Below are 26679 nucleotides of genomic sequence, written 5' to 3'. Positions count from 1 at the left end.
TATTTTCTTTTAATTCACAGCAGTGCTAAATTATACAGGTCTATGGCTTACCCTGTATTTAACCTGCTCCTGATCACAACACAATGGTCCTATTTTAAAGTTAGGGTCAGCCTATGTGCACACTGAAGGGTGCCTGTATTTATTTTTTTCAAAAAGATTGCAGTTGATTGTAAATTACATTAACATCTGGTATAAAGAGAGGGTCAAAATCGGTTTTATGTGCTCAGGGTGAGTTCTTATCAGTTCCAATACCTGCTAGAGCCTCATTATGGCTGAGCAGCAGACTCCCCTGGCTCTGGGGGTCGGTAGTCACGTCCATGTGGGCTGACTGTGTGGACTGAGTGTCAGCTTCCTCATCAAAGGCCTGCCAGGTAACCTCAGCTTCATTGAGGTAGCCGTTGGACGTCTCACTACTTATACTCTCACCTAGGTAGGGTGTACGAATGAGGTGGATAAAGGACATTAAAAGTGTAAGAAGTTAAATACAGAATGATGGAATGTACTGGCTGTGTAAGGAAAACAATTAATCCATGCAAAGAGTGGTCTTTGTTTGATACTTCGATGTTTGATTTAACTGATGAATTTTGAATTCAAAAACTGTAATTCTTTACGTGAAAAATATAAATACACATAAATGACAGTGATTATCACTTCAAAGAAGTAATTAGTGATGTAATCTCTAACTTTTCTCTCTGAGCTTGGGTCTTGTGTAGTTTGTGTGTCCCTCAGCATTGCACTCCGTCTCCACTGGACTGCTGCTCCGCCGGATGAGGATCTAGGAATACAGAAACAAACATTGAAGAAGAGACACTTCTATGGTCAAATCTTATTTCATTACTTTGACATAATACTATAGTACAAGATGATTCTTCTCACCACTGGTGGCTCGTTGCTCTCTCTCCTTCCCTCAGACATCCTGCTATCAGAGCCACAGGAAGTAGGGGAGTACTCTCTCTTCTGGGCTGACGTGCAAATGGGGATATTATAAATAGGCAGAGAAACCAAAATTAACTTATCTTAAAAGGTTTTATCGCTTTACTACTATCTTCATGTCTGAGTTTAATTGGTCAAAAAGTAGTTTCTTTTTAACATCCGGCCAAGGATAATAGATGAAAATTAGTCTTCAAGGCTAAAGCTGGCTCATTTACAATTCTTTTTTTTTAAATCTATTCATTAATGAGCGTAGTCCCTGTCAAATTAACTAGATCAATAAAATAAAAATGCATCAAAATCTATATGAGAATACACTCTAAATGTCTGATTTTCCCAATGCCCTCTCCATAGATGGTACAAATGAATGAAAACTGTCTCCAGTCACCCTAATAAAAAGATGCAGAAATGCATATTAAATGTGCATGGTATTACAATACTACACCACCACTAACTATAGCCTACACATCTCTGATATCTGACTAAATGTCATGAACATAAAAGGCTTAACAAATATTGACTTAGGTTATTGTATTGTATTAAATTGTAAAGGGTGTAATTAACAAAATGGCAACTCAACTGACTTTTTCCCTTTTCAGTTAACCAATGACTTGCATTTGCTCAGCTAAATCTCTTCTTAATAAATAACCAATGTGAGGCCAATGGTGTAATTTCAGTGAAGATCAGAGGTAAAACATATAGTTCAAAATCAAGTTTGTGTTTGTATATACCTGGTAAAGTGTCAGACAGTTGTTGGGTGATGTCAGAGGTGCTGCTGCTACGTGGCAGAGGGCTATCCCCGCCTCCCAGCTCCTCCTCTCCCCCACATTCTGACAGCTGACACTCCTCCACATCTGACAGACCGGAGAAAGGAAGACACATCGTTAGGCAGAACCACAAGAACCAAACAGAAACCATAACACAACCCTTCACATGTAAACACACTGAGTAAAGATGAAGATTCGACATGAGAACATTGGAGAGAAATTAGGACATGCACACATGCAGCGGAGATGCAAACATACTCTTGAAGTGGTTATAGACTGTATTCCTACAAATTGTAGTGCTGCCCTAGATATTTTGACATTTTTCAAAAAGTTAGCAGAAGACAACCTTAAATTCCTATTAAAACATAAACCTCTCTTTACTGTCACAACAGATACAGAAACTGACAGCATATAACAGTGACAGATGGACGGAAAGGCAGGGCGGAGGTCACAAACACACAAACACATGCAGCTCTCAGAACACACTTTACCTGAGAGTCTGTGAGAGCAAGCAGAGTTACCAGAAGAGATACCAGGCAAGAAAGAGCTCACAGTGTGGAGCAGCATAGGAACGCTTTTAGCAGCGGGCAAAGCCTCGTATAGATGAACACAGTTGCTGATGGACTGGCTTCGCTTAGCTTCCATCAGGGAAAAAGAAAGAAGAGGAATAAGAAAGACAGTGGAAACAAACAAAAAAAGTAAAGGGAAGAAGACAGAATTCAGTAACCGCAAAGTACATAGTGCTCCAAAAGTGCTTCAATTAATAAAAAAACATTCCTGATCAGGAAATAAAGCACAGCAGAACCAGAGTTTTCATACGGCCAAATTCAGTGTTTGTTGAAATGAATGAGAAATGCTGCAACAACTGTGGCTCTCAGGAAGAATTTTAAATATGATTAATATCAGAAGAAAAAAATAGATAAAAACAAACTCAGTTATCACGTCACTGAAACTGTAAATAAAACATTGAGTATTTGTATAAGATGCAGCATCACTGACATTTGTTTAGACTAAAGCCTGACCGATACTGAACACAGATATTGATATTTGAGAGTTCAAAAAAAAACAAATAGCACCTTCTTTTTCTTTTTAAAAGTCCCATGGCATGAAAATTTCACTTTATGAGTTTTTTTACATTAATATGCATTCCCACAGCCTGCCTATGGTCCCCCCAGTGGCTAGAAATGGCGATAGGTGTAAACCGAGCCCTGGGTATCCTGCTCTGCCTTTTGAGAAAATGAAAGCTCAGATGGGCTGCTCTGGAATCTTCTCCTTATGAGCTCATAAGGAGCAAGGTTACCTCCCCTTTCTCTGCTTTGCCTGCCCAGAGAATTCGGCCCACCCATGAGAGAGAGACATCATGGCTTTCAAACGAGCAAAGTGGCAGTTGGTCAGGGCCACACCCCACCCTCCACCTTGCCCCCCTCTCCTCCTCAATAGCTACAGACACAGAAATGGCACATACTAAGGAAAGCTCATTGTGGGACTGGCTCTAGTGGCTGTAATTCTGCACCAAGGCTGAATTTCGGGAAAGAGACTTCAGATACAGTATTAGGGGACCACTAAGGTCTATATAAAAGCATCCAAAAAGCACCATGTCATGGGACCTTTAAACAAAAAAAGTACATATTGTTTCACAGGGGGAAACCAAAATTCAGAAAAAAAATGTAATAAAGCAAATAGCAAATAAAATGACAGAATGAAATAGAATAAAATACCCCAAATAAAACAAAATAAAAAAACAGTAAGAAAGAAAAGAAATAGGCTAACATTAATAAAAGGCTTTAGGAAAAGATGAGTTTAATGTTTGAACACTTGGCAATACTGCTCTGCCAAATATTAACATAACTTAAAAAGTATCACATTCTTTAAAATTAATTAATTAATTAATTAATTAATTAACCAAAAACCCTTTGCTATAAAACATATATATTAGTACCATAATGAAATATCCAGCCTTTTCTCCATTATCAAAACAACATCTCTGAACAATATTAGTTTATATTTGCATGCAGAAGTGCAGCCAAGTTTTGACAGTTGTCAATGCTGAGGCATTGGCTATTGTATCTGGATAGCACTTCAGGCTTAATCTCAAAGAGAGCAATGAAAGAGGACACTTCTATTCTTGCTTTCAGCACACTTTAATTACGCCTTTCAGTAAGAGAGATACATCGTCTCTGCTACAGCCCGCCACTGCTTCCCATTTATGCATATTAATGAGCATTAATTACACTCTTAATGAAACTATCAAAAACTGCGGTGCAATTGATGTGTGGGCCCTCTCTTGAGGAGGAAGGAGGAGGGCTGCCGGGCCTTTGAAGATCAATGTAGGAGAAATCCAATTAGGCCAAAGAAAGGGAAGGGAATTTGAAGCAGCAGTGTTTAATGTCCATCTTTGCTTGCATGTAGATACAAATAAACAGACTAACAGAATAGGTGCATGCGCATGAGACATAATAGAATAGTGTCAGAGCGAACGAACACACACACACACACACACACACACACACACACACACACACACACACACACACACACACACACACACACACTCCAAGTCTTCATCCTTCAGGCACAAATACATCTGCTCCTAGCTTAACAAGCTCGTCATTTTAGTATGTTGGTGGTAATTGGGAAGGCGGAAGGCCAGGACCTCGGCATTAAGATTCTGTCTAGACAAAATAAAGACAAGTAGGACAGGCACTGCAGCTAGTTACTACTACTATACTGCCTCCCAGCTCACCTTATAATTAGCCTGCCACGTTCCCATCAGATAAGGGGTGTTTGCAGTGTCTCAATTGAGGTAATGACAATGAGTGTCCAAAGCTGGCCTTTGACATGCTGTCAGGTGGAATTGTGCTTGTGTGCCTGCAATTGAGCTGACATTGAAACATGTTGACATTGGCCGGGGACATGTGAGGGGAACAATGGGGGCCATCTGCTGGCCTTTTTGTCTTTGGTGCTGGTCCTTTCAACGACACCTGGGCTAGCGTACACATAGACCTGTCTGAAGGTTTTTGCACTCAGTCAATACGTCCGATAAACCTGATAAAGCTTGACGCTGTGCTCACTAAGCTTATCAGTGCTGTGTTGTTGGCCCACACGAAGCCAGAGGATTAATACAGCATGGATATACACTGCTCAAAAAAATAAAGGGAACACTTAAACAACACAATGTAACTCTAAGTCAATCACACTTCTGTGAAATCAAACTGTCCACTTAGGAAGCAACACTGATTGACAATAAATTTCACATGCTGTTGTGCAAATGGAATAGACAACAGCAGGGCTGGACTGGGACAAAAAATCGGCCCTGGCATTTTTGGGCCAGGCGGCCCACACCCACCGTGATTGGTCAGACAAATTCCCTGCAGACAGTCCTCTTAAAATATGCGTGCGTTCCATTAAATGAGTTGCCTAGTGTTCAGCGTTCATGTGATCATTTTGGATCCAGCGTTCATGTGATCATTTTGGATCCTTCAAGAGGGCACTCAAGACTTATCTGTTGATCTTACACTTAAATCATTCATTCTTAGAGTTATGATTTGTATATTTATGGTATTTTTATAATTTTTTATTATTGATATTTGATATTGTATTGTCATTATTTTTATTATTACTATTTTGCTTAATATTGGCTTAGCAACTTTAAAAACAGTTTACTGTTAATTTTAACTATTGTAAGATTCATATTTTGTCGCTTTGGACACAAGTGTCTGCTAAATACAATAACCATAACTATAACCCTTCCTAAAAGCTACAATAAAGCTGAGAGTAGTATATGCCCTGGAAAAGAGCACCAATACAAGAGAAGCTAATTAAGCTATTTCAAGTATCATCACTGATGCATCACACATTTTATACTTTACAGACTTTTTACCCAACAGGCCAACCGCTAGCATTTTCAATGTAAGCTTAAGCTGTTACCTGACAGCCACTAACTTTAATGTTACAGCCAAACTGCTTGTTGTCGTTATGACGTGACACACTTCGGCGGGCCCGCATCTAACACACACACACACACACACACACACACACACACACACACACACACACACACACACACACACACACACACACACACACACACACACACACACACACACACACACACACACACACACACACAACAACGCCTCCCTCCCTCCCTCCCCTGAGAGTCTGTGTTAATTTGCCTACTCCTTACCACATCGTCATCTATCTCTCGCCTCCTCCCATAGACAGTATATGCCTCCTCCTCGCCTTCTTCCCTGACATTGTTGTTTCTGCTTCTATAGCCAGCCACCTCTCCTCCTCTACTTCAGGTAATGCTGATATTGAAGCAGCTACTACAGACCCAAACGTCCGAAATTTTTGAGGAATCCGCCTGTAGATTCTTAATCTTTTTCTCCTCTAATTTCTCTGCACCTCCCTTGCACTTGGTGGTCATTTGTCCATTATAACGTGAATGCTAAACTTCCAGCATAACTATTACAGCTCACGTCTCAGGGCCGGGAGGCGTGGCCATAGTGGGATTCGTAAATTTGCGGCCCGGAGTGGGGAAGGGGGTTCCTGGATTTCATTGGGTCAGGCCAGTGCCAATAAAGAAAATTAACCACTGGGCCGCTGTGACTTCTTTATGGGCCGGACCGGCCAAAAAAATTAAAAAAGGACTATTTATATCGGCGATTCGGCCCAAAAGTCCGTCGGCCCACCGGGAAAATGCCCGGTATGCCAGATGGCCAGTCCAGCCCTGGACAACAGGTGGAAATTATAGGCAATTAGCAAAACACCCCCAATAAAGGAGTGGTTCTGCAGGTGGTGACCACAGACCACTTCTCAATTCCTACGCTTCCTGGCTGATGTTTTGGTCACTTTTGAATGCTGGCGGTGCTTTCACTCTAGTGGTAGCATGAGACGGCGTCTACAACCCACGCAAGTAGCTCAGGTAGTGCAGCTCATCCAGGATGGCAAATCAATGCGAGCTGTGGCTGTGTCTGTCAGTGTAGTGTCCAGAGCATGGAGGCGCTACCAGGAGACAGGCCAGTACATCAGGAGACTTGGAGGAGGCCGCAGGAAGGAAACAACCCAGCAGCAGGACCGCTACCTCCGCCTTTGTGCAAGGAGGAGCAGGAGGAGCACTGCCAGAGCCCTGCAAAATTACCTCCAGCAGGCCACAAATGTGCGTGTGTCTGCTCAAACGGTCAGAAACAGACTCCATGAGGGTGGTATGAGGGCCCAGCATGACCGGTTTGGTGGTGGGTCAATAATGGTGTGGGGTGGCATTTCTTTGGGGGGCCGCACAGCCCTCCATGTGCTCGCCAGAGGTAGCCTGACTGCCATTAGGTACCGAGATGAGATCCTCAGACCCCTTGTGAGACCATATGCTGGTGCGGTTGGCCCTGGGTTCCTCCTAATGCAAGACAATGCTAGACCTCATGTGGCTGGAGTGTGTCAGCAGTTCCTGCGAGAGGAAGGCATTGATGCTATGGACTGGCCCGCCCGTTCCCCAGACCTGAATCCAATTGAGCACATCTGGGACATCACGTCTCGCTCCATCCACCAACGCCACATTGCACCACAGACTGTCCAGGAGTTGGCGGATGCTTTAGTCTAGGTCTGGGAGGAGATCCCTCAGGAGACCATCCGCCACCTCATCAGGAGCATTCCCAGGTGTTGTAGGGAGGTCATACAGGCACGTGGATGCCACACACACTACTGAGCCTCATTTTGACTTGTTTTAAGGACATTACATCAAAGTTGGATCAGCCTGTAGTGTGGTTTTCCACTTCAATTTTGAGTGTGACTCCAAATCCAGACCTCCATGGGTTGATAAATTTGATTTCCATTGATCATTTTTGTGTGATTTTTGTTGTCAGCACATTCAACTATGTAAACAAAAAAGTATTTAATAAGATTGTTTCATTGATTCAGATCTAGGATGTGTTATTTTAGTCTTCCCTTTATTTTTTTGAGCAGTGTAGATACATTCATATGCAGGGTCTTAAAAAAGCCACACATTTGTATCGTATTTGTGCCTGCTTTGATAGCATAGTAAGCTAACCCAGCAATAATGCCATCGTTAATATCACAAGTACTTACCAGAGGCCTTCTGTCGGACATTGTTACGGGCTGTCTCTACACCAGGAGCTCCTGAAGTAGTGGCGGAGCGAATCCTCATGGGCTCCTGAACTCCTGGCCCGCCCTGCTCCCCTTGGTTCCTCCAACTCAGTGAGAAGGATCGCGCCACTGCCGCCGCTTTCTGGGAGTCCTGGATCACACCTGACATGCAGAGAACAACACTTGCTGAGTACTAAGGTGTACATTTCTTATTAACAACCAGCTTTATAATTGAATTTAGCACCACCAACCTCTACTGACATGCAAGACAATTCACTGTGGCTTTCAGCAATACAGATTGCCTTAGATATAGGATAATTGTGGTTATGGTATTTTTGACCTTAAGAAAACATGTTCTTCTAATATTAACACCCGACTGCTGTAGTGGCTGTCAACATCAATGACTGATTGCCCCTAAACTAAATTTCCTTAAACTTGTATTGCGTGCAGTGTGCATATTATCTGAACTAGCATGAGCTCATTTGTCAAGAACACACTCTAAGCTCCAATGTGAAGGATTTGAACATTTATGACTTTGGCGACCACCAGTGGTAGTATCAAAAAATACACTCTGGCAGTCAGCAAGGTACACTGATGGATGGAAGTTGTGTGGTTTATGTCAGTTGTTTTGTGTAGCCAACAGTCAAAAACCCAAAAGGTATTCAAAAATCAAAGCCAAAAACATGAGGCAAATCTTTACAAGTGAGATTCAGTGTAGTTATGTCAAACCACTGCATATGAAAAATATTCATTTCCTTTTTTTCATTAGCCACTTTCACCCCCCCCCCCACCCCCCCCCACCATTTCTCCCCCTCACCACGTCCTCTCTGCTTTTTCTCCTTCTGTTCGCTGAGTTTGTCCAGAGGCAGGTTGGCCATGTCCAGGCCATAAACCGAGCGTGCCAGCACAGCCGTCAGCGAGTCCATGATGCTGGCCCACTCTGTCACCAGCTCCTCCCAGCAGGTAAGAGAGGACAGCACTGCCAGCAGCTCGTCCCATAGCTCCCGGGAGATAAATACGCACAGGTTGGCTCGCACCCACGCCACAATGATGGTCTGAATGCGAGGCAAGACAAGGAAAGATGAATTAGCATTGACAGGCAGAGTTGCAGCTCTGAATTCCAGCCATCAATAAGATGTGAAAGCAGAAATCGCACACTAATACATCTAATTTGGTTTAGTGTCTCTTTGGCTTTTTGTCAACTATCAATCCATCCAAGACACACCCACCAACAGTAGTAATAGGTTCCTGAGCAACAAATCATGGTGGATACTTATGAAGGAAGTGTACTGAAAGGCGTAATTAAACAGAGAATAGGTATGATGACATATCCACACTCACTCCCTATTAATCCTGATATGAAAAATATAAAAAACCTTGTATATCAGTACATGTAAAACAAAGCACCTGTAGACATACCCTAAAAAGTATTGATGCTAAGCTTTCAGCAAAGTTGTCTTTTCTTTGGTTTTCCAGTGGCCTCTTCATCACTGCCTCTGTGATCCTCAGCAGTACCTGCAGCATCTGCTCCCTGCAGAACACAGAGATTAATTTAAAACAGTGTCAACCAAAGAAAAAACTTCAGGTGACTTTCAAGAGTGATGAAGGAATAACGGTTTCATATGTATTAGAATATCTCACTGACCATGTCTGTGTATTCATTGTGTGCTCCATGATCATGTGCCGGTAGATGCTGAGAACACCTTTGCACACCTCAACCTGGTTTTCCAGGAGTTTAGCTACATCCTGGCATGGCTCCAGCAGGAAAACATTGGATGAGTTGGTCAGGAACACCTAGACACATAGGTGCAAGAAGACCGCAAAGAGCAAGACACAGAGTGCATACAGTAAGTATTTCTGATTCTAATCACCAAATGCTGTGATCTCAGGATTACACAAAACACACTGAACATAGAGACAGACCTGTAGTGTGGGCTGGATACCAGCCTTGATGTCCCTGTTCTGCCCCTCTGCGAGAAACCCCCGATTGATGGCGCTGCTAAACGAGTAAGTCCTCCCCCAGCTGGACGACCGTCTGTGGCCGTGACTCTCGACCGCCTGGTAGAAGAAAAGGCAGGTCACTCAATTGGTCAGTAGACTTAAGCTAAGATATTAAGACATTTATACAATACTCCTATTGCTCAAATAGAACCAACACCTGCACCTAAAATGTTTTCTTTTGCAATCTTTAATAAGTGCACTGCTGATGTGCGCTGATCAGATAACCTATCCCATAGCTTACAAGATATTTCCAGTTGTATACTATACTGTATGCACATTATTAACATCCAAACTATTAATCTTCATATGTGTGCACATAACCGTCTTGTTTAAAAAAAACTGTCTAAGCTACATTACCAATCCTTTTGAAGCATTTTACTATAATTCAAATTTATTTGTGAAATAGACAATCATATACAGTACAATGTGCAGTGAAATGCTTTGTGTACCTGTTACGGCTCAATAAAAACAATACCTAAAATAAAATAATAATAATAATAATAATAATATACAACACAATAGAGTAAGTTAAAATGAGGTCGGGGTGGGTGGGGCTTGTCACAGTTGTCATTGAGCAGACGGACAGTCTGAGCGAAGAAGCTCCTTTTCTTCCTCTCTGAGTCTGTTCTCAGGCAGAGATAACGACTCCCTGATGGCAGCAGAGAGAACAGTGAGTTGCTGTGGTGAATGGGCTCCCTGAGAATCTTTGTGGCCTTAGCCTTGCAGCGCCTGATGTAAATGTCCTGCAGACTGGGGAGAGTAGCTCGAGCGGACCACCCTGCTAAGGGCCAGGTAGTCTTTTTTAGTGCTATTGCCCATCCAGATGGTGATGCAACTAAGACAGGATGCTCTCTATGGTGCAGGTATAAAAGTTCCTGAGCACCCTGACGGGAAGCTTCAAGTCTCTCAGGCGTCTGAGATGGTAGACGCTGACAAGCCTTCTTCACTAGGGAGGTGATGTGGAGCGACCATGTTAGGTCCTGTGTGATATGAACCCCAATATGTTTAAAGCTGTCCACCCTCTCCACCTGAGCCTCACTCATCCTGAGTGGATGGTAAATCCTCTGCTGTTTCCTGCCAAGTCCACAATCAGTTCTTTAGTTTTTGTGATGTTCAGCATGATATTGTTTTCCTGGCACCAATTCTCAAGATGGTTGATTTCCATCAGGCAGGCCTTCTCATCATTATGGGTGATCAGGCCAACCACAGCAGTACCGTCAGCAAACTTTACAATGATTTTGGAGTCTGACGTGGCCATGCACTCGTAGGTGTATAATGAGTAAAGCAAGGGGCTCAGTACACAGCCTTGGGGGGGCTCTGGTGTTGAGGGTGAGGGAGGATGAGACATGGTGGCCCAATGGCAATACCTGGGGTCTGCTGGTCAGAAAGTTGAGGACCCAACTGCACAGGAAGGAGTGCATACCTAGGTGCTAGCACTTTGTGGAGAATGTAGGCTATGGCGTCGTCTGTGGATCAGTTACGAATTGCAAGGGGTCTAGGGTGGCAGGTAAGGAGGATGCGATGACGCTTTAATCATCTTCTCAAAACACTTCATCACCACAGACGTAAGGGCTATGGGGCAGTAGTCATTTAAACACTTAGGCTGGGCTTTCTTCGGAACAGGGACTGTGATTGACTGTTTAAAGCAGGTGGGAATAATAGACTGTCAGAGGGGGAGGTTGAATATTACCGTACAGGTACTAGTTGGTCAGCACAGGCTTTAAGGACATGGCCGGTAACACCGTCTGATCCAGCTGCCTTCCTGATGTTTCCACTTCTGAATGCCCTCCTCACGTCATGCTCAGTCACGGTTAACGCCCCCTCCTCTCTGCTGAGAGATATACTGGCTTGTCGGCTGTCGGTCTCAAAGCACGCATGAAAGTAGTTCAGTTCATCGGCTAGAGAGATGTCATGGTTCATCATAGATTAACAATTTTACAATTTCATTTTATAGTCCGTGATGGTCTGTGGTCCCTACCATAGGCCTCTGGAGTCAGATTATTGAAGATGCAATTCCAGTTTTTAGCGTAGCGCTGTTTTGCCTCCTTCACTGCTATGGTGGCCTCTGGTTGGTCAGTCCAGCGTGTCACTTTGCACCGGGGCTTCCTGCTTCAGCCATTGTTTATATTTTGGTATGAGAAAAATTGCAGCATGGTTAGATTTACCGAACTGATGGAGAGACTTTGCTTTGTAGCCGTGATCCAGGGTTCTGTCTCCTCAGGTGGGGCATATGATGTGCTGCTGAAGGTCCGGTCTTACTCTCTTGTGGAGTTCAGTCAGAGCAGTGTCAGTGTTTGCTTGTGGTGGGATATAAACGGTACTGATGATAACTGAGGTGAACTCCCAAGGAAGGCAAAAATGTTCCTCAGACTGTTTCTGATGACAGCTCGTTTACCTTCTCCGTGACCTGTTGCTAGCGTGTCCATTGTTATCGTTGTTGTTATTGTCGGCTCTCCACACAATCTCGCAGGGCCAGGTAGGATCGGGAGTGAAACTTTCCCGTATATTTAAAAGTGTCTTTTTTTCATATGTGACATAGCACAGGTGAGATTAGTAGGTTTAGTTAAAAAAAAAAATTATAATAACCAACCACAAGAATAGTATATATGTATGCTATGCTAAAACGTATTTTAATTGGCTGTCTGTATCAGAGGTTTTACCTGTACGTGCATGCTGTCGGTCTCTGTGCTGAGTATCTGTTCAGAGCGGTCATCCACCTCATCTTCCTGGGTAGTTGTCTCGGGCTCTGTCATGAAGCCAGGATTGTCCTGCAGGATCCACTTCCTGTACACTTTGATGACCTTCCTGGTTGCTGATGCCTCGCAAGACGGCAGCAGGAAGGCCTTAGGAGGGAGAACATAGACTTTTAATTTGAACTAATAAAGTGTTATGAATGGTTTTAAAATGGGGGAGGATCTTTAAGTTATGTTAATAAACGGCCAGCAGAGGGCAACATAGTACATGTTATCACAGTGTCGCCACCCAGTCTGCATTCTCATGACTCAAAATTTTAACTATAAAATACCTGCAATGTAATTTATTTTTACAACATAAAATAAAGAAATATTGCTTGGTGACCGCACTGTACCTGGTGGAAGACCTCGTTGACAAAATTCACATTGTCTCTGGTGGACAGCAGGATGGCATGCACCATATCATAAACATAGCGGTGCTCCTCCTCAATGCTACACAAACTGGAATCGCTGTGCCGTCGATCTGACAGCGTGCTGCTGTTGGAGTGGCTCTTCTCAGGCTCCCCCGCTGGCCCGTTCATATCCCCATCTGATGTCTTATCCTTCTCCTGGCTGCTACTGCCCGCAGTGACAGTCTGGGCACCACAGAGACAGTGAAAAATGAGAGTCCCTTAGTATGCTGTACAGTTTAATAATTGGACACTAGTCTCGTTGACTAGAAATTCCTTAGTCAATTAGTTGTGTTTTATGGTCAGTTCTGTGGGGAATGAGCTACTGTATTGGTCATTGCTGTAAAAAGATTCTCACCTCCATGCAATCATAAAAATATTATATAAATGCCCAAAAAGACTGTAAGAAGAAATCCACAGTACTGTATATAAATCCCCACTATATTATTTTAATACCTATGCATATATTATGATAAATATTAAATATAAAACACTGAGGGACTTTCATTCGTTCTCAAAAACATCTTATATGTCTTTTGTGCTCAGCTGTTTTTCTGCAACAATACCTTGATAACAGCCTCCCTCTTCCATCCTCAGTGACAGCATGAAAAAAAAAAACAGAATGGTACTCTCATGCTCACCTGGATAAGTTTGGGGAGGACCTCAGTGCCGTTCTTTGCGCTCTGCGCCACAGCAGCACTGCTGACATACTTCTTCTCCAGGAAGAAGGTGACCAGCCAGGTGATGAAGGCCACACGGGGTGCCAGGTACTGGTCCCTGGTGCAGAAGGTGCTCTCATTGTTCCGCGTCACTGGAACATACAAGGGTTTTGGTCTGTGGTGGGGGAGGTCTAATTAAGCAATATAGTGGGATGAAGAGTGGACGATGGTGAGGGAGGGAGGGTAAAAAAAAAAAAGAAAAGGAGAAAAGCGGGAGAGAAAGACAAAGAGATTAAACGTCAACTCCAGATGTCTGGCTGTGAAGGTGTTCAGAGTTTTTCCAGCTGAATCCAAATGTGTTCACTTAATCATAATGCCATGGGAACTGAACAAGCAGCATATTATTTATTACATTAATATTACTATATTGCTCACGTTATACCTTTCTGTTTTAGAATCTGTTGTTTTGGAGTCCCATATAACAACAGCACATATCATTCGCTCTTGTAAACAAAACAAATGTGATTGTGTAGTTTAATGTAAATCTTCCCTCAGTATTGAATTCAAGCAACACAAGGGTATACCATAAATTAACATAATAGGGTTAGAGAAGTAACTAGACGCTTAACTTGGGGTTTCATAAATCAAAGAGGTAACTTAGATCCAAAGCTCTAACCTGTACAATATAAAGGTTATTAACGTTGGCCTCCCCATTTTGTTACCTTAGAAGTCACTGTTCCATTATCTTTAATGTGACTATTATTTGCCACTGTTCATCACACCCCCAACCGGCCCGTCAGACACCGCCTATCAAGAGTTGGGTCTGCCGAGGTTTCTTCCTAAAAGGGTTTTTCCTCGCCACTGTTGCAACAGCCACAGCTAATGCTTGCTCTTGAGGGAATTACTGTAATTGTTGGGGTTTTGGAATTTATAGAGTGTGGTCTAGACCTACTCTATCTGTAAAGTGTCTCGAGATAACTCTGTTATGATTAGATACTATAAATAAAATTGAATTGAACTTCACTATTCACTTACTTATTTTGCACACAGTCAAATCTACAGTATAGTCATCAATATTGTAAAATAGTTTCTAAAATATTGTAGCAGTGTTTCTGTATGTAATGATCTAATAACAAATTTGTACAAATATACAATAACAATAAACTAAATATATCTGTAATTAGAGATGTTCTGATACTGCCTAAAACGCTGGTATCGGTATCGAGAAGTACTGGAGTTTATGCACCGATCCAACACCACGTAATAAAGCCCTAAAGAAAATCTACGTTAAAGTAGTTTATTTATGTTCTTTTTCCGTTATAACTGACTGTCAAACTGGATAATAAAAGAAAGTTCTGTGGCATTCATTGTTTGTATTTGTTCATGTTTCACAAAGAGTTTAACCTGAGCCAGACAACAAAGATAGAAATAATATCACATCCATACAGGGATAGTAGTATACAGTTGTTAAAACATAATAAAATATATGACACACTGGTATCGGATCAGTACTCGGTATCGGCCGATACGCAAGTTCAGGTATCGGAATCGGGAAGCAAAAAATGGTATCGGGCCATCTCTATCTGTAATCTAAAGCTTATTGTTTCCATGTGCTACAGTTTCTTCACTCCTTTTACTGCCCGTATGACCTTAAGTGCTTGACGATGTCAAGAATGAGAGTTTGCAGCATGAATTGTATCATATATGGAGTACGCCAGTTACGCTAGACATTACAAACTGAGATTTTACTGCACAAATAGCAGCTCTTGAGTTTAAGTACAGTAGTGCAAGTACATCTGCAGTAATAGAATATTCACTTTGAAGAGGTATATATATATATATATATATATATATATATATATATATATATATATATATATATTCACACACACTGTATGCCAGCTTACCTAATAAAGGCTTGTAGAGATTGGTAAGCTTGGTGAAGGAAGGGAATAGATGTGGAAGATAGTACTTCTTGAACAGGCTGAAGAGAAACCTGAAGCCTGTGTCCTGGTTTTCTTTGTTCCTCCATTCTAAGCTGGATGCCTGGCAGACAGAGCACAAAGGCAGACAAGGTCATGCTACAGAGAGAGGAGATGGTTCCAGTATCACTCAGAAAGCAGCAGTACAATTTTTGCAACACAATACTTTGAAGGTTCCTCTAACAAACAGTACACAAAAGGGAAACTGGTTTAGGCTAGGTACACATAAGATTAACAGACTCAAACTTTACACACTTAACAATTGATATATTGTATTTAGGAGATCATCTTACTGTTGTACAAGACAGGGACTACCTGAGTACTCACGTCAACACCATGCCCATGACAACACATACACGGTGTAACCAAAATATACATTGTGGTGGAATATTTTCCATATACAGGTGGTGTAGTTTTGCCTTGAATGTCTTGCAGAGGATTGTTTTTGGAGAGCCCTCCAAACAGAGTACAGTTTGAAGAGTAATTTAAACTGTTAAAAAGGATGGATACAATCATTTCAATTGTGCCAACTGCCAATAAAGCCTGTAAAAAGTATTTCAAACTAAAATTGGCAAAAAAGATAAATCAGGGTCATGTAGGCCCAATATACATCATGACTACACCTGAAACCTAACCACTAATCTGTTAGAATCATGTACAACAAAATTGTCCCTTTGTCTTATAGGCAGCCATTCCCTACAATATAACCTGTGCCACTGCAGTCACCCCATACTGACAAGAGATTCAGTTCAAACTTGAGATCTAAGTTATGATAACCACATCGTAGCCGCTAAATAGTCTTGCAATGTGTTGTGTAGTCTTTTCCGAGTATAATTAGTTATTACCTGGATGACCATGTACTTGAGCAGGGTTTCGAGGATGTAACAGGTCGGGTCATCTGCAACCTTTTCTCCTACCACAGCCGGAAGCAGGGGGGTAATCTCCTCAGGCACCACCTTGGCTGCTCAGATCGACAGATACAAAGACCTGAGTTAAGTGTAGGGAAGCGAGAGTCCCCCCCACTAAAAAAGGAACCTACACAATCCGATATCAGTTTAGTATGTTTTAGATGACCCAAATGAGCACGCTCATCACAACATATGCTCTATCAATGTCTCAGAATCAATGTCATTATAAATTCAAACATTAGGAAACATTCAAATTCACCATCTGGTGGGTTGGAGAAGGGGTTGTAAATGATGGTGTCCAGGGTGCAGGGCCCTCTGGAGGAGGGCACAGCAGGGAATCCTGGCACCAGACAGGCAAAGATAAGGAACTGCTCCTCAGCACAGTTGTCCCTTAGTGCCTGCAGCCACAGCAGGAAGAGACGGATCCCCTCACAGCGGATCTAGACAGGAGGAGGTTGGGACATAATAACGGATAGACAAAAGATTAGTGTTGTAGTGCATCATGTGGCTGAAAGATGGAGATTTGTCATATATTGTGGCAATGAAAACAGCAATAACCTTGAATGAATTTCCAGTGTGTAGAAGCTTTTTCAGAATAGAACCTGGAAGAAAGAAAAAAAAAAATCCAAATATTAAAACAGAATTCTGCTACACAGAGACACAACAAGCAGAGACAATACACGGCACAAAGCTGACAGGGAGGGGCCCGCTTGTCATCTCCACTGAGTCAAATTGACCTTGATCGCTGGTCCTGACAAACTAGTGGGGAGAGTGGCAAATTTTCCTGATGAAAATTAACATCAGTTGGCAGCGACACACATTTATGAAGGCAATCTGGTTCTGGTGTAATCAAATGAGACATTGCTCTGATTGCTAAATACCTTGGGTGGAAGAGGTCTGTGTGTGTGTGTGTGTTAGGACATACTCCTGACAGCCTGCAGACAGCACTGTTCTTATGAGGTCCCTGTGGGCTGTAGCTAATACAAAGCTAAACTAATAGATAAGACACTTTATTGTCATCAATCTACATACGTACATAGATGAACGAGTTATAATAGTAATAATGTAATCCAGTTTATTGTCCTGTGAAAACAGTCGGTGAAGATTGGTCTGCTGGGGTTAGCCTTAAGCCTAGCACAAATACAGGCTTGTTTGCCATGTTTACGTTTCCTGTCACACAGCCACCGGCATGTCCTTGTTCAGATGGCAGCGTTAGTCTGCTACAAGGACCAGAGGACGACACCACGGCACCGCTTACTGGTGCCTTTTCAATGACGAGAAGCCGCCAGTGTGAGAGAAAAAGGAAATTCTGCGGACGAGCCCATAGTTTACCCTTCTGCTAACCGTAGGTCACGGCTGCAGCTAATTCAAGTTCATGTTTCTGTAGCTAGCTAGAGCCTCGAATCACAGTATGTCATCTCAAACGGCTTTACAAAGAAAACGGGACGGACATTCTCACAGAATTGCCGCTATATAATGGCATCATGACTAGTCCTTCGTACAAGTTACTGTATGAAGCCAGTGTATATGCCTGTGCTAATCTGATGGGACGGGCTGGACAGAAAGGGAAGAGGGAGAGCTGCAGGAGAAGGTCTCACTCTACTTCAAATTCTGGCATTTTCTTTCAACACACTGCAGCCTTAAGTCTTGATCAAGAATGTCCTTAACTGAGTGATTTGACCCAGACATATTTAAGTGGCAGCCATGAAGAAGTGGCTGAGGTATTTCAAAAGTATAACAAAGCTGATGTGTTTGCATGTGAGTGTGTGAGTTTATAAGTGTGTTTGTCTGGTGCTTTTAATGTTCTCAATTCATCAGGTTCGATCAATAACATGTCTCTGTTGGGCACACACATCCCTTTTCCTTTCAAAAGGTCTTAGGCTCAGCACAGAAGGAATTAGAAGTAAGCAGACAGAGGATGGTCAAAAGGTGTGAGGATTTTCTTCAGCTTCTAATGGTCTGTATATAAATGTCTGTGACCTTGCAATTCTCCGCTAAAAAGGACAAAACCACTACAAGTCATTAATGTCATTCCTGACCTACTGTTAAGGAACATCTCAAGAAGAAGGTTTGGAAGACTTTGATGAATTACACAGGAGCCAAATGAACACTCAATTGAGAAGAATTGAGGATCACACAGGACAGAGTGGGTACCATCCCAACTTCTGAAGTTCCTGTCTTACTGAAGGTTTATTTTAGATTATGCTGGAGGCGTTAAATTTAGCTAAACCTTTAAGATAATCAAAGATATTGCAGGTGCCCAAATGTCTCAGCACAGACAAAATGTGTTATGCGTTTACTTTCGTTATGGCCTAGGCAGGGTGAGCAGCACTGTCCTATCATACAGCTCCTATGTCTCCCGTCATCTATGGAGGCACAAAGTTGAACAACTCTTCTGCTTGGAAAGGTTATGAGGTTTTGTTGTACACTGACCTGAATGAGACCTGGGGTACTATTGTCTCAACACACACAGCATGAGTTCATAAGCTGGAAATTCCACCACACCTACCACAACAAATTTGTCCCAGGGCACTGAGATGCTTTCAGCAAATGCGACTGGACGTAGAGTGTGATAAAAACAAAATTGTGAAAGAAAAAGTTTAACTCAATTAAAAATCAGGTATGGGGAGAAGCTATCCCAGCCACCACCACACATTCTTCAAAGCAGAAGTACATAGTGAAAGCACTGCATCGTGACCAGTGACACGTGAACTGGTAAAAGGAAATTCTATGCGGAGTCAAGAAAAATCCAAGAAGCAGCCTTAAGCCTGTGATAATTTGTGAATTTGCCTGGGGCATCCAGCCCCAGATGAGTCTTGATATTTGGAATTACAAGCCTGAGGGTAAGGCCAATCTACAACAGTGATCTAGACCCTAGACTGTTTAGCTGCCAAACAAACGTTATAATTGGGGTTATCACTTCTTGCAATGGTTTTCCTATTTTTGTGTGGCACTGAAATCATGGCAGCATAATTCAATTACTTATTTGCATTTCAAATGAAGTGCTCATTTGCATTTCCCATTTACGTACATCCCCTTCTAAGACTAATTATTTTCTCGTCTTTATGAAAGGCTGAGGCATGGTTGTGGTGATGATTTTTTGTCTTAAAGTGCATCTTAGAAGTTACATAAGTATGAGGAGGAAAGACACATGCACAGTACTACATGTCAGGTGTAACAGAGAGACAAAATTAGCATTCAAGTATTTCATATGGTGAAAAAAGCCAGTAATACATACCTATACTGTGAAACTGCCATCGGTTGTAGATTTTCTCAGGCAGGTGTTGGAGAATTTTCTGATGAAAAATTAGAAAAAGTTATGATTAGGTTTAGCAAGTGATTAGTTATTGGAGTCCATGATGGCATAATGGCTAGTCGGGCCTTTTTCATTCACCATTCACTTCCTACGCAAGGAACTGTACTGACCAGCTCCAGGCTTTTTCTGAAGAAATATTTTCTTTTAAAGCTGAAACGATTAGTTGATTAATTCAATCTACAGAAAATGTATTCATTTTATGCAAAAATGGCAAACATCCAATAGTATTAGGCTCTTAAATGTAAATATTTTCTTGGTCTTATGTGATAGTAAATTGAATAACTTTGGGTTTTGGTCTGTTGGTTGGAAAAGCAAGACATTTGAGGACGTGACCTTGGGCTCTGGGAAATTGTGATGGACATTTCCATAAAGCAGGCAGGAAAGATTGTGGTTGATCTCTCTCACCCCAGACAGAAACTCTTTGAACCCCTCCCCTCTGGCAGGAGGCTGCGGTCCATCAGGACCAAAATCTCTTCCGCTCTGCAGTCAGCCTCACTAACAGGACCTGGGGCCCGTTTCAGGAAGGAGGTTTAACAAACTCTGAGTCTAACCCTGAACTCTGAGTTGGGAAACTGAGTTTTCGGTTCCAGAACAGCTGATTTGAGTTGGTTCAATAAACTCAGAGTTGGTTCACTCACCACCACTATAAAAAGGCAGCATGAATGGAGCAATGATACTACGATTCACCATGGTAACAAACACAAACAAACTGGTCGGTGGAAATACTCATGCACACATACAGCGAGTTTGAACATATATTTCATTAAAGCAACACAGCGGCTGCTGCGAAAGAGAGAATTTGCGTGGGAGAAAATTGCTGCTAGAGTAAATGCGTAGGTTCCAATATAGTGTATTCATTTCATATTTAATCATAAGTATAATATTACTGGTGAAATGGTATTGAATCTATAATCTATTTCATTTAGGTGCAATCCTGCGGGTGAAAAAGTCCCAGGCCTACTAATCCCATTCTGAGGCTGCATCACCATCGTTAACAGAATTATAATTCATAATCTTTTATTTCACATCATTCACCTGCAATACTGTGGAACTCCTTTTTAATGGCTCTTACTGGTTTGTGTCCAGGGAACACTACAAAAACGTTTAGAAAACGTTTCAGAGCGAGTCACATTCTTCTGACGGCGCTCTGCTATACAGTGGCTTTACTAATATTCTCCGCATCACCAATGTTGTAAAGAATGTTTGCAAAAAAACGTAATGTGACACAAAGAATCTGCTGGGATGTAGAGCATGTCCACGATGGGTGACATTAGTGATATGAGGACGGATAAGGTTACATAAGGTCAAGGCTACATAATTGATAGACTGGGAAGAAAAAGGATGCCGCTCTGCTGGAGTTACCCCCGCCCTCTCTCTCAGGTTTAAATAACCTCCCTTTCTGAAACAGAAAACCCAGTTTCCCTCATCTCAGGGTTAACAAACTCAGAGTTTTCACTAAACCTGCTTTCTGAAACGGACCCCCTAACCCTGACTCGTAATCCACTGCCCCCACCTTCTCAGATTGTTTACTATTTGCTGTCATAGACCAAACAATGAATCAATTAATCAAGAAAATAATCTGTAAATTAAGCAATAATGGAAACAATCGCTAAGTTGCAGCCCTATTTTCTTTATGTGATCCTAAAATAGAAGAGGGAAGAAATAACAAGTAAGTGGCACTGTTTTGACAAAGCAGAATACACTTAAGGAATGCAGTGTCCTTGCCCTTTCCCTCCACTTGGCCTAGCATGTCTGCAGATCCCTGTGACACAGGGAAGCACTGAGAAATGTCATCACTTCGCCAACAACCGCTTTACAACTCAATTAGAGCGCCCTAACCTTTCAGCAGCCTATCATTATTCTTGAATGCTGCGGCAGGTTAACTGGGTCCCTCAGGAGAGGAGAAATAAAGACGTGTGTGTGTGTGTGTGTGTGTGTGTGTGTGTGTGTGTGTGTGTGTGTGTGTGTGTGTGTGTGTGTGTGTGTGGCTAGTTAATAGTCGGTACACTGTGTGAGCAACTGATGCCCCCAATGGCTCACTTCTTATCAAATCCTAATCACTGACCCAATAAGACTTCATGATTGCAATGGAGAGGTCAAGTCTATCCTTTACTGTGTTACGTTGACCCACTCAACCAGACAACCAACTCTGGCCGGCATGATAAAAAGCTCATCTGCCCTGGAGTGTGAGAAGCACAGGCAAGCGGGGGATACAGATCATGACAAAAAATGTGCAGGAAAGAGCTACAAAGATTAAGTCCTCTCCAGCCACAGATGCAAAGTGCTGCGGCAGCATCTGAGTGAGGAATAGAAAAGACAAAAAGAAAGATGACAGAGCATGTGCGAAAGCTTTAGAGACTATAGAGCATCATTGTATGGCATGGGAGACAAATGAAAAAGCTTTTATATCAAGGATTTTTTTTTACTTTCTTCAAATAATGTATTTCAAATTATTTAAGTACATAAGCTGAAGTGAATAACTTTGCAAACATTCGGTTGCTTATAAAATAAAGCTAAAATTCTATTCCTAAAAATGTATTTCACATGCTATTTTTACATAATAAAATGTAAGCATTAGTTTGCCTGTTTCTATTGTTTTGTTGTAAACCACAATAGAATTGCTCTAAAAGACGGCATATGATAAAAAAATGTTGCCCTGTGCTACGTTACATTATGCTGAGAGCTGTGGTGGTCCAGAAGTCATCTCATGTTATGAGTGTCTCAGTTTGTCAACAACGTCCTACTTCCTTTGTCATCCTCCATCTTTAACTTTCCCTTCTTGTCCTCTGAGACTAAATCCCTCTCATAATCAGTGACAGCGGAGATGTTGAAAGACATACATCACTTAAAGGGGGCACTGGATGATTATCTCTGTTGTTCAATTTCTCACTGATCCACAGACGTGATGGTATGCGTGTACAGGCGTGTGGCTGCACCTTGCTATTGATCCCGCATGGGATTACCACATCTCTGCACAGGCTTCGTACTAGCCTCTTTTACTCTATCTCCTTGGGGCAGCAGTTACATTATGCTAGGTGGTAACACAGCAGGGTAGCCTGCTTAAGCCTCTCCGTGTGTGTGTGTGTGAGTGTGAGTGTGAGTGTGAGAGAGAGAGAGAGAGAGAAGAGAGAGAGAGAGAGAGAGAGAGAAGACACAATAACATCTTTCTTACAGAGAACCGGGATAGGAGAATGGGAATGAGATGGAGAAGCTAGCTCAGAAAGACTCCCTGCGGAGCTGGAATGGTGGCCGCAACAATGAGGAATTTACTGGCTGATATGAGGCGAATGGAGAGTCTGCCGGACTGAAGGTTGGTGGAGTTACTCTAATCTGCAGCCATACTCCAGCATAAAGATGGGGGCATTACTGTGGTACAACTACAGCCTTAACACATTTACATGATCCGAACTTAGGTTTCCAGACGCAGGGCCTGAACATGACACAGAATACACTTCTCCAAGAGGTGGTCTACAAGGGCTTTCTGATGGCATAAACAGACATGCAGTACTCCCAAGAGAAATATAGTCATCTACATATTGTTTAGGGTTTTGATACAACACAGAGATGATTATCCATTCTAAAGACAATGAAATCTCCTGAGACATACAAAGCACTGACCTACTAACATACAGCAAACCCATTAACACAAGATGTACTGTACATGCAGTGATCAGAAAATAACAAATGTGTCAATCACATAAAAGAACTTAGGCAAACTAAGATTGTAAAACACAGCACTAATAAAGTGAAATTCTGTCAAGTATTATCTTTGCATTACAGCATACTGTACAACAACATATTTTGGCTTACAAAGGTAATGATAGCTTGATTTTAAAATCACTTGCAGACTTCATGTATGCTGTGTAAAAAAACATCAGTTACACACCTGCTTTGTTTAAATTGCTTTGCAGTGTAAGTCCAAACACTGTAGACAAACCAGGCTGCTTATTTACATGCTAACCAAATTTCTGAGCTTGACCTTCATTATTTATTTGTTTATTGTTGTTGGTTTGTTATGACCCTAAAATAAAATGAAGTTCAACTTTTTTTATTTAGTTGTATTTTAGAATAGTTTAACAAAATACACTGAACTATGACCAAATTACTAAGATGTTTTCATCCTCCTCTGTAGCCAGTAGGTGGCAGAGGCAGAGCACAATCAAACTCCTCCTCAGGCCTCCAATTGCCAGTTAGCTCAGCCATGAGGTTTTCCTCTTTGCTCTGTAAAAGCCAAGCTGCTGCAGGCTTCGTCCAGGACCATTGTAAAAAAATAAAATCATGATTAGATATAAACAAAGCCATACATTTATATTTTTGTATATGCAGTGCTGCTCATAAGTATTCATACCCATGCTAAACTTGACTAAAAAGAGGAATAAAAAAAATCATCTTTTGGAAATTGATCTTAATGCCTTAATTAAATAAATGAGGAAAAATCCAATCTTTTAAGGACACCAATTGTTTTTGTGAATGAATAATGTATTGTAAATAAATAAATGTTCTTCCTTAAAATACAGGGGCCATAATTATACATACCCCTATGTTAAATTCCCATAGAGGAAGGCAGATTTTTATTTTTAAAAGGCCAGTTATTTCATGGATCCAGTATACTATGCATCCTGATAAAGTTCCCTTGGCCTTTGGAATTAAAGTAGCCCCCCATCACATACCCTTCACCATACCTAGAGATTGGCATGGTTTTATTTCAGTTAGCCTAATAGCTGGTTTGATTTGCACTGATATGGCTCTTATCTCAAATAAAAAAATTCATCCTCAAAATTAGTGCCCTTGCATGCGACAAAAATGGTTATTTATTAATGTGCGGCAGAACTTTAAATCAGGTAATGTTTGAAGGGTAAACATAAGCACAGGTTAAAGCGTAGCCTCACACATCATGATTCATTTACTCAGCCTGCTCCAAGTGTAGACCCGAAAAACACTTAGTAAATTAGCATTTATGCATTAACCAATAACCCCCTGCTGGTGAAATATCAGTCACAACTAGGACTGTATAAAGAGGAAACTGGAAGGAAAGGAAATCACTTAGCTAAGTAGCCCTGGGTTAATTTTTTTAAAGAAATATGTTAATCGACATGTAGAGGAGAGTTTCAGTGATTCTAGCAAAGATGTGCATCAAGAGGAATATGACGCCATAACACCAGAAGACGGTTGATGGGAGTTCATGACACAAAGTGACACTGTATTTTAATAACTTACTTACTAATTAAATGGTGCATCTGGTGTGGCATTTAAATAAACACGAATAACAATCAATCATCGGTTTGCAATGAGCTATATTGGGAAGGACAATATAAGAAATAGCAATATTTTGGTTTAGGCTTTCGTTATTTCCTTTTGAATGAATGAATGAATGAATGAATCAATGAATCAATGAAGGTTTATTCGGTTACTAAACATAAAACATATAAGTATAGCAAGTTCATTACAAACAAGGGTGGTAACGGAAAAGGTTTACACGCTTTTCTGTATTCCTCTTCTTACTTTGTATGTTGGTTCTGTTTTATGAAGATAGTTGTGCTGTAATTTTGGCCAGGACACCCCTTAGATTTCAATCTCAAGACACCATCTTGGTTAAATAAAGGTTAATCAGACAAAAGCCTTAGATTTTCTGCAGTTTTCTATAAGACAACAGCTTTTGCAGTACCCCTGAGCTGAATTAAATTCAGTTATCTATCACAAAAATAATAAATCAGAAATACCCATATAAGGCAACTCAGTAAGTCAAGTATCAAATTGAGATAAGGGACTTTTACAGAGGATGACAAGGGGAATTCAGAATGCGGAGTTGGGTCCGGATGACAGACGGCAGGTCATGGTGAGGTCATATCCTGGATAGAAAATGGATATGAATTGACTTCCCTCTGAGTTTTGTTGGTCCCACAGCTGTCCCTTAACCTGTCCCACAACCTCAGTGGCACCAGGATCAAACTGCTTTTAGACAGTGAGAGGTCATTTACAGTCAGACAGCAGCGTAAACAAACTGGAGTCCCAAAAACCCAGAGAAGCTCAATCTGGTGTTGCGACAGCAAAAACTAATACAACTGTTCTCCTGAAATTACACGTAACGGCACTTGCCGCGTAATTAGTGTCCATCTAAAACAGCTTTTCAGTATCTCTCTCACTACATACAGTACATTTGCTTGCACTTTATCTGTACAGCAGCAAGAGGCGACATAAGAGGTGATTAAAAGGACTGCATTTGACCCCAATAAGATATCATATAGATGGCTGGCAAAGGGAGACAGACATTATCCAACTGACAAGGACGTTGTCTCACAAACCTGCCTAGTATGGATACTCTAAAACAAAAACACAATGAACACCAAGGTCAAGCATCAAGCTCTGACAACCTGACACAAGTTCTCAATTGGATTGAGGTCTGAACTCAGACTTTGCCATTTCAGGACATAAATAATTTTGTTTAAATCTTGGCATTCATCATAAACTCTCTACCTTCACAAGCCTTCCAGGCCCTGTTGCTCTTGGTGGTCTTCTCTTACTAATGCCCATCCCTCACTGACACTCCTTGACATGACTGACCTTATCATAATGTAAGGGATATGTGGCACCTTGAGAGGTTTTTCTTATTCTTTTCACTGGCCTTGTTGCTAAATTTGTTTAAATGTTCCTTTGTCTTCATAAGCTAGCTATTAGAAGGGAACTGACTAACAGTTCCATGTACATGTGTATCTAACATACAGTCACACCTTGATTAAACACAGGTCTCCACTGAACTTGTTATGCGGCTTCATAAAACAATTAACAGCACCAGGGATGATTTAGGTGTGTCATAGTAAAGTGAAATACAGTAATTTCACATGGGAAGGCCAAACTTCTTATTTAAAAAAAAAAGA

The 26679-nt window shown here is 41.6% G+C and overlaps 1 protein-coding gene across 12 annotated transcripts in view; it reads right to left on the bottom strand.

Annotated features, from left to right (window-relative positions):
* Positions 1–26679, bottom strand: part of ralgapa2 (Ral GTPase activating protein catalytic subunit alpha 2) — a 118216-nt gene that overhangs the window by 66253 nt on the left and 25284 nt on the right. For 10 of the 12 annotated variants that reach the window (XR_005637306.1, XM_039785615.1, XM_039785620.1 and 7 more), the window contains exons 4-21: positions 19727–19784; positions 17047–17090; positions 16748–16928; positions 16426–16541; positions 15506–15644; positions 13581–13789; positions 12886–13125; positions 12458–12640; positions 9720–9854; positions 9442–9590; positions 9216–9327; positions 8614–8851; positions 7779–7958; positions 2189–2335; positions 1662–1784; positions 877–962; positions 685–775; positions 253–426 (exon numbers count right to left, since the gene is read on the bottom strand). Coding sequence is in view for 11 of the 12 variants with exons in the window: in XM_039785615.1 (XP_039641549.1) it covers positions 253–426; positions 685–775; positions 877–962; positions 1662–1784; positions 2189–2335; positions 7779–7958; positions 8614–8851; positions 9216–9327; positions 9442–9590; positions 9720–9854; positions 12458–12640; positions 12886–13125; positions 13581–13789; positions 15506–15644; positions 16426–16541; positions 16748–16928; positions 17047–17090; positions 19727–19784 (2605 nt within the window). In the remaining variant the exon portion in view is untranslated. The remainder of the gene's footprint in view (positions 1–252; positions 427–684; positions 776–876; positions 963–1661; positions 1785–2188; positions 2336–7778; positions 7959–8613; positions 8852–9215; positions 9328–9441; positions 9591–9719; positions 9855–12457; positions 12641–12885; positions 13126–13580; positions 13790–15505; positions 15645–16425; positions 16542–16747; positions 16929–17046; positions 17091–19726; positions 19785–26679) is intronic. The other 2 variants (XM_039785616.1, XM_039785621.1) reach the window with 1 other exon arrangement.

This window comes from Perca fluviatilis, chromosome 20 (genome assembly GCF_010015445.1).
Source record: "Perca fluviatilis chromosome 20, GENO_Pfluv_1.0, whole genome shotgun sequence".
NCBI lineage: Eukaryota > Metazoa > Chordata > Actinopteri > Perciformes > Percidae > Perca > Perca fluviatilis.
Note: the sequence above shows the minus strand (reverse complement) of the source record. Positions and strands in the feature narration are given on the sequence as shown.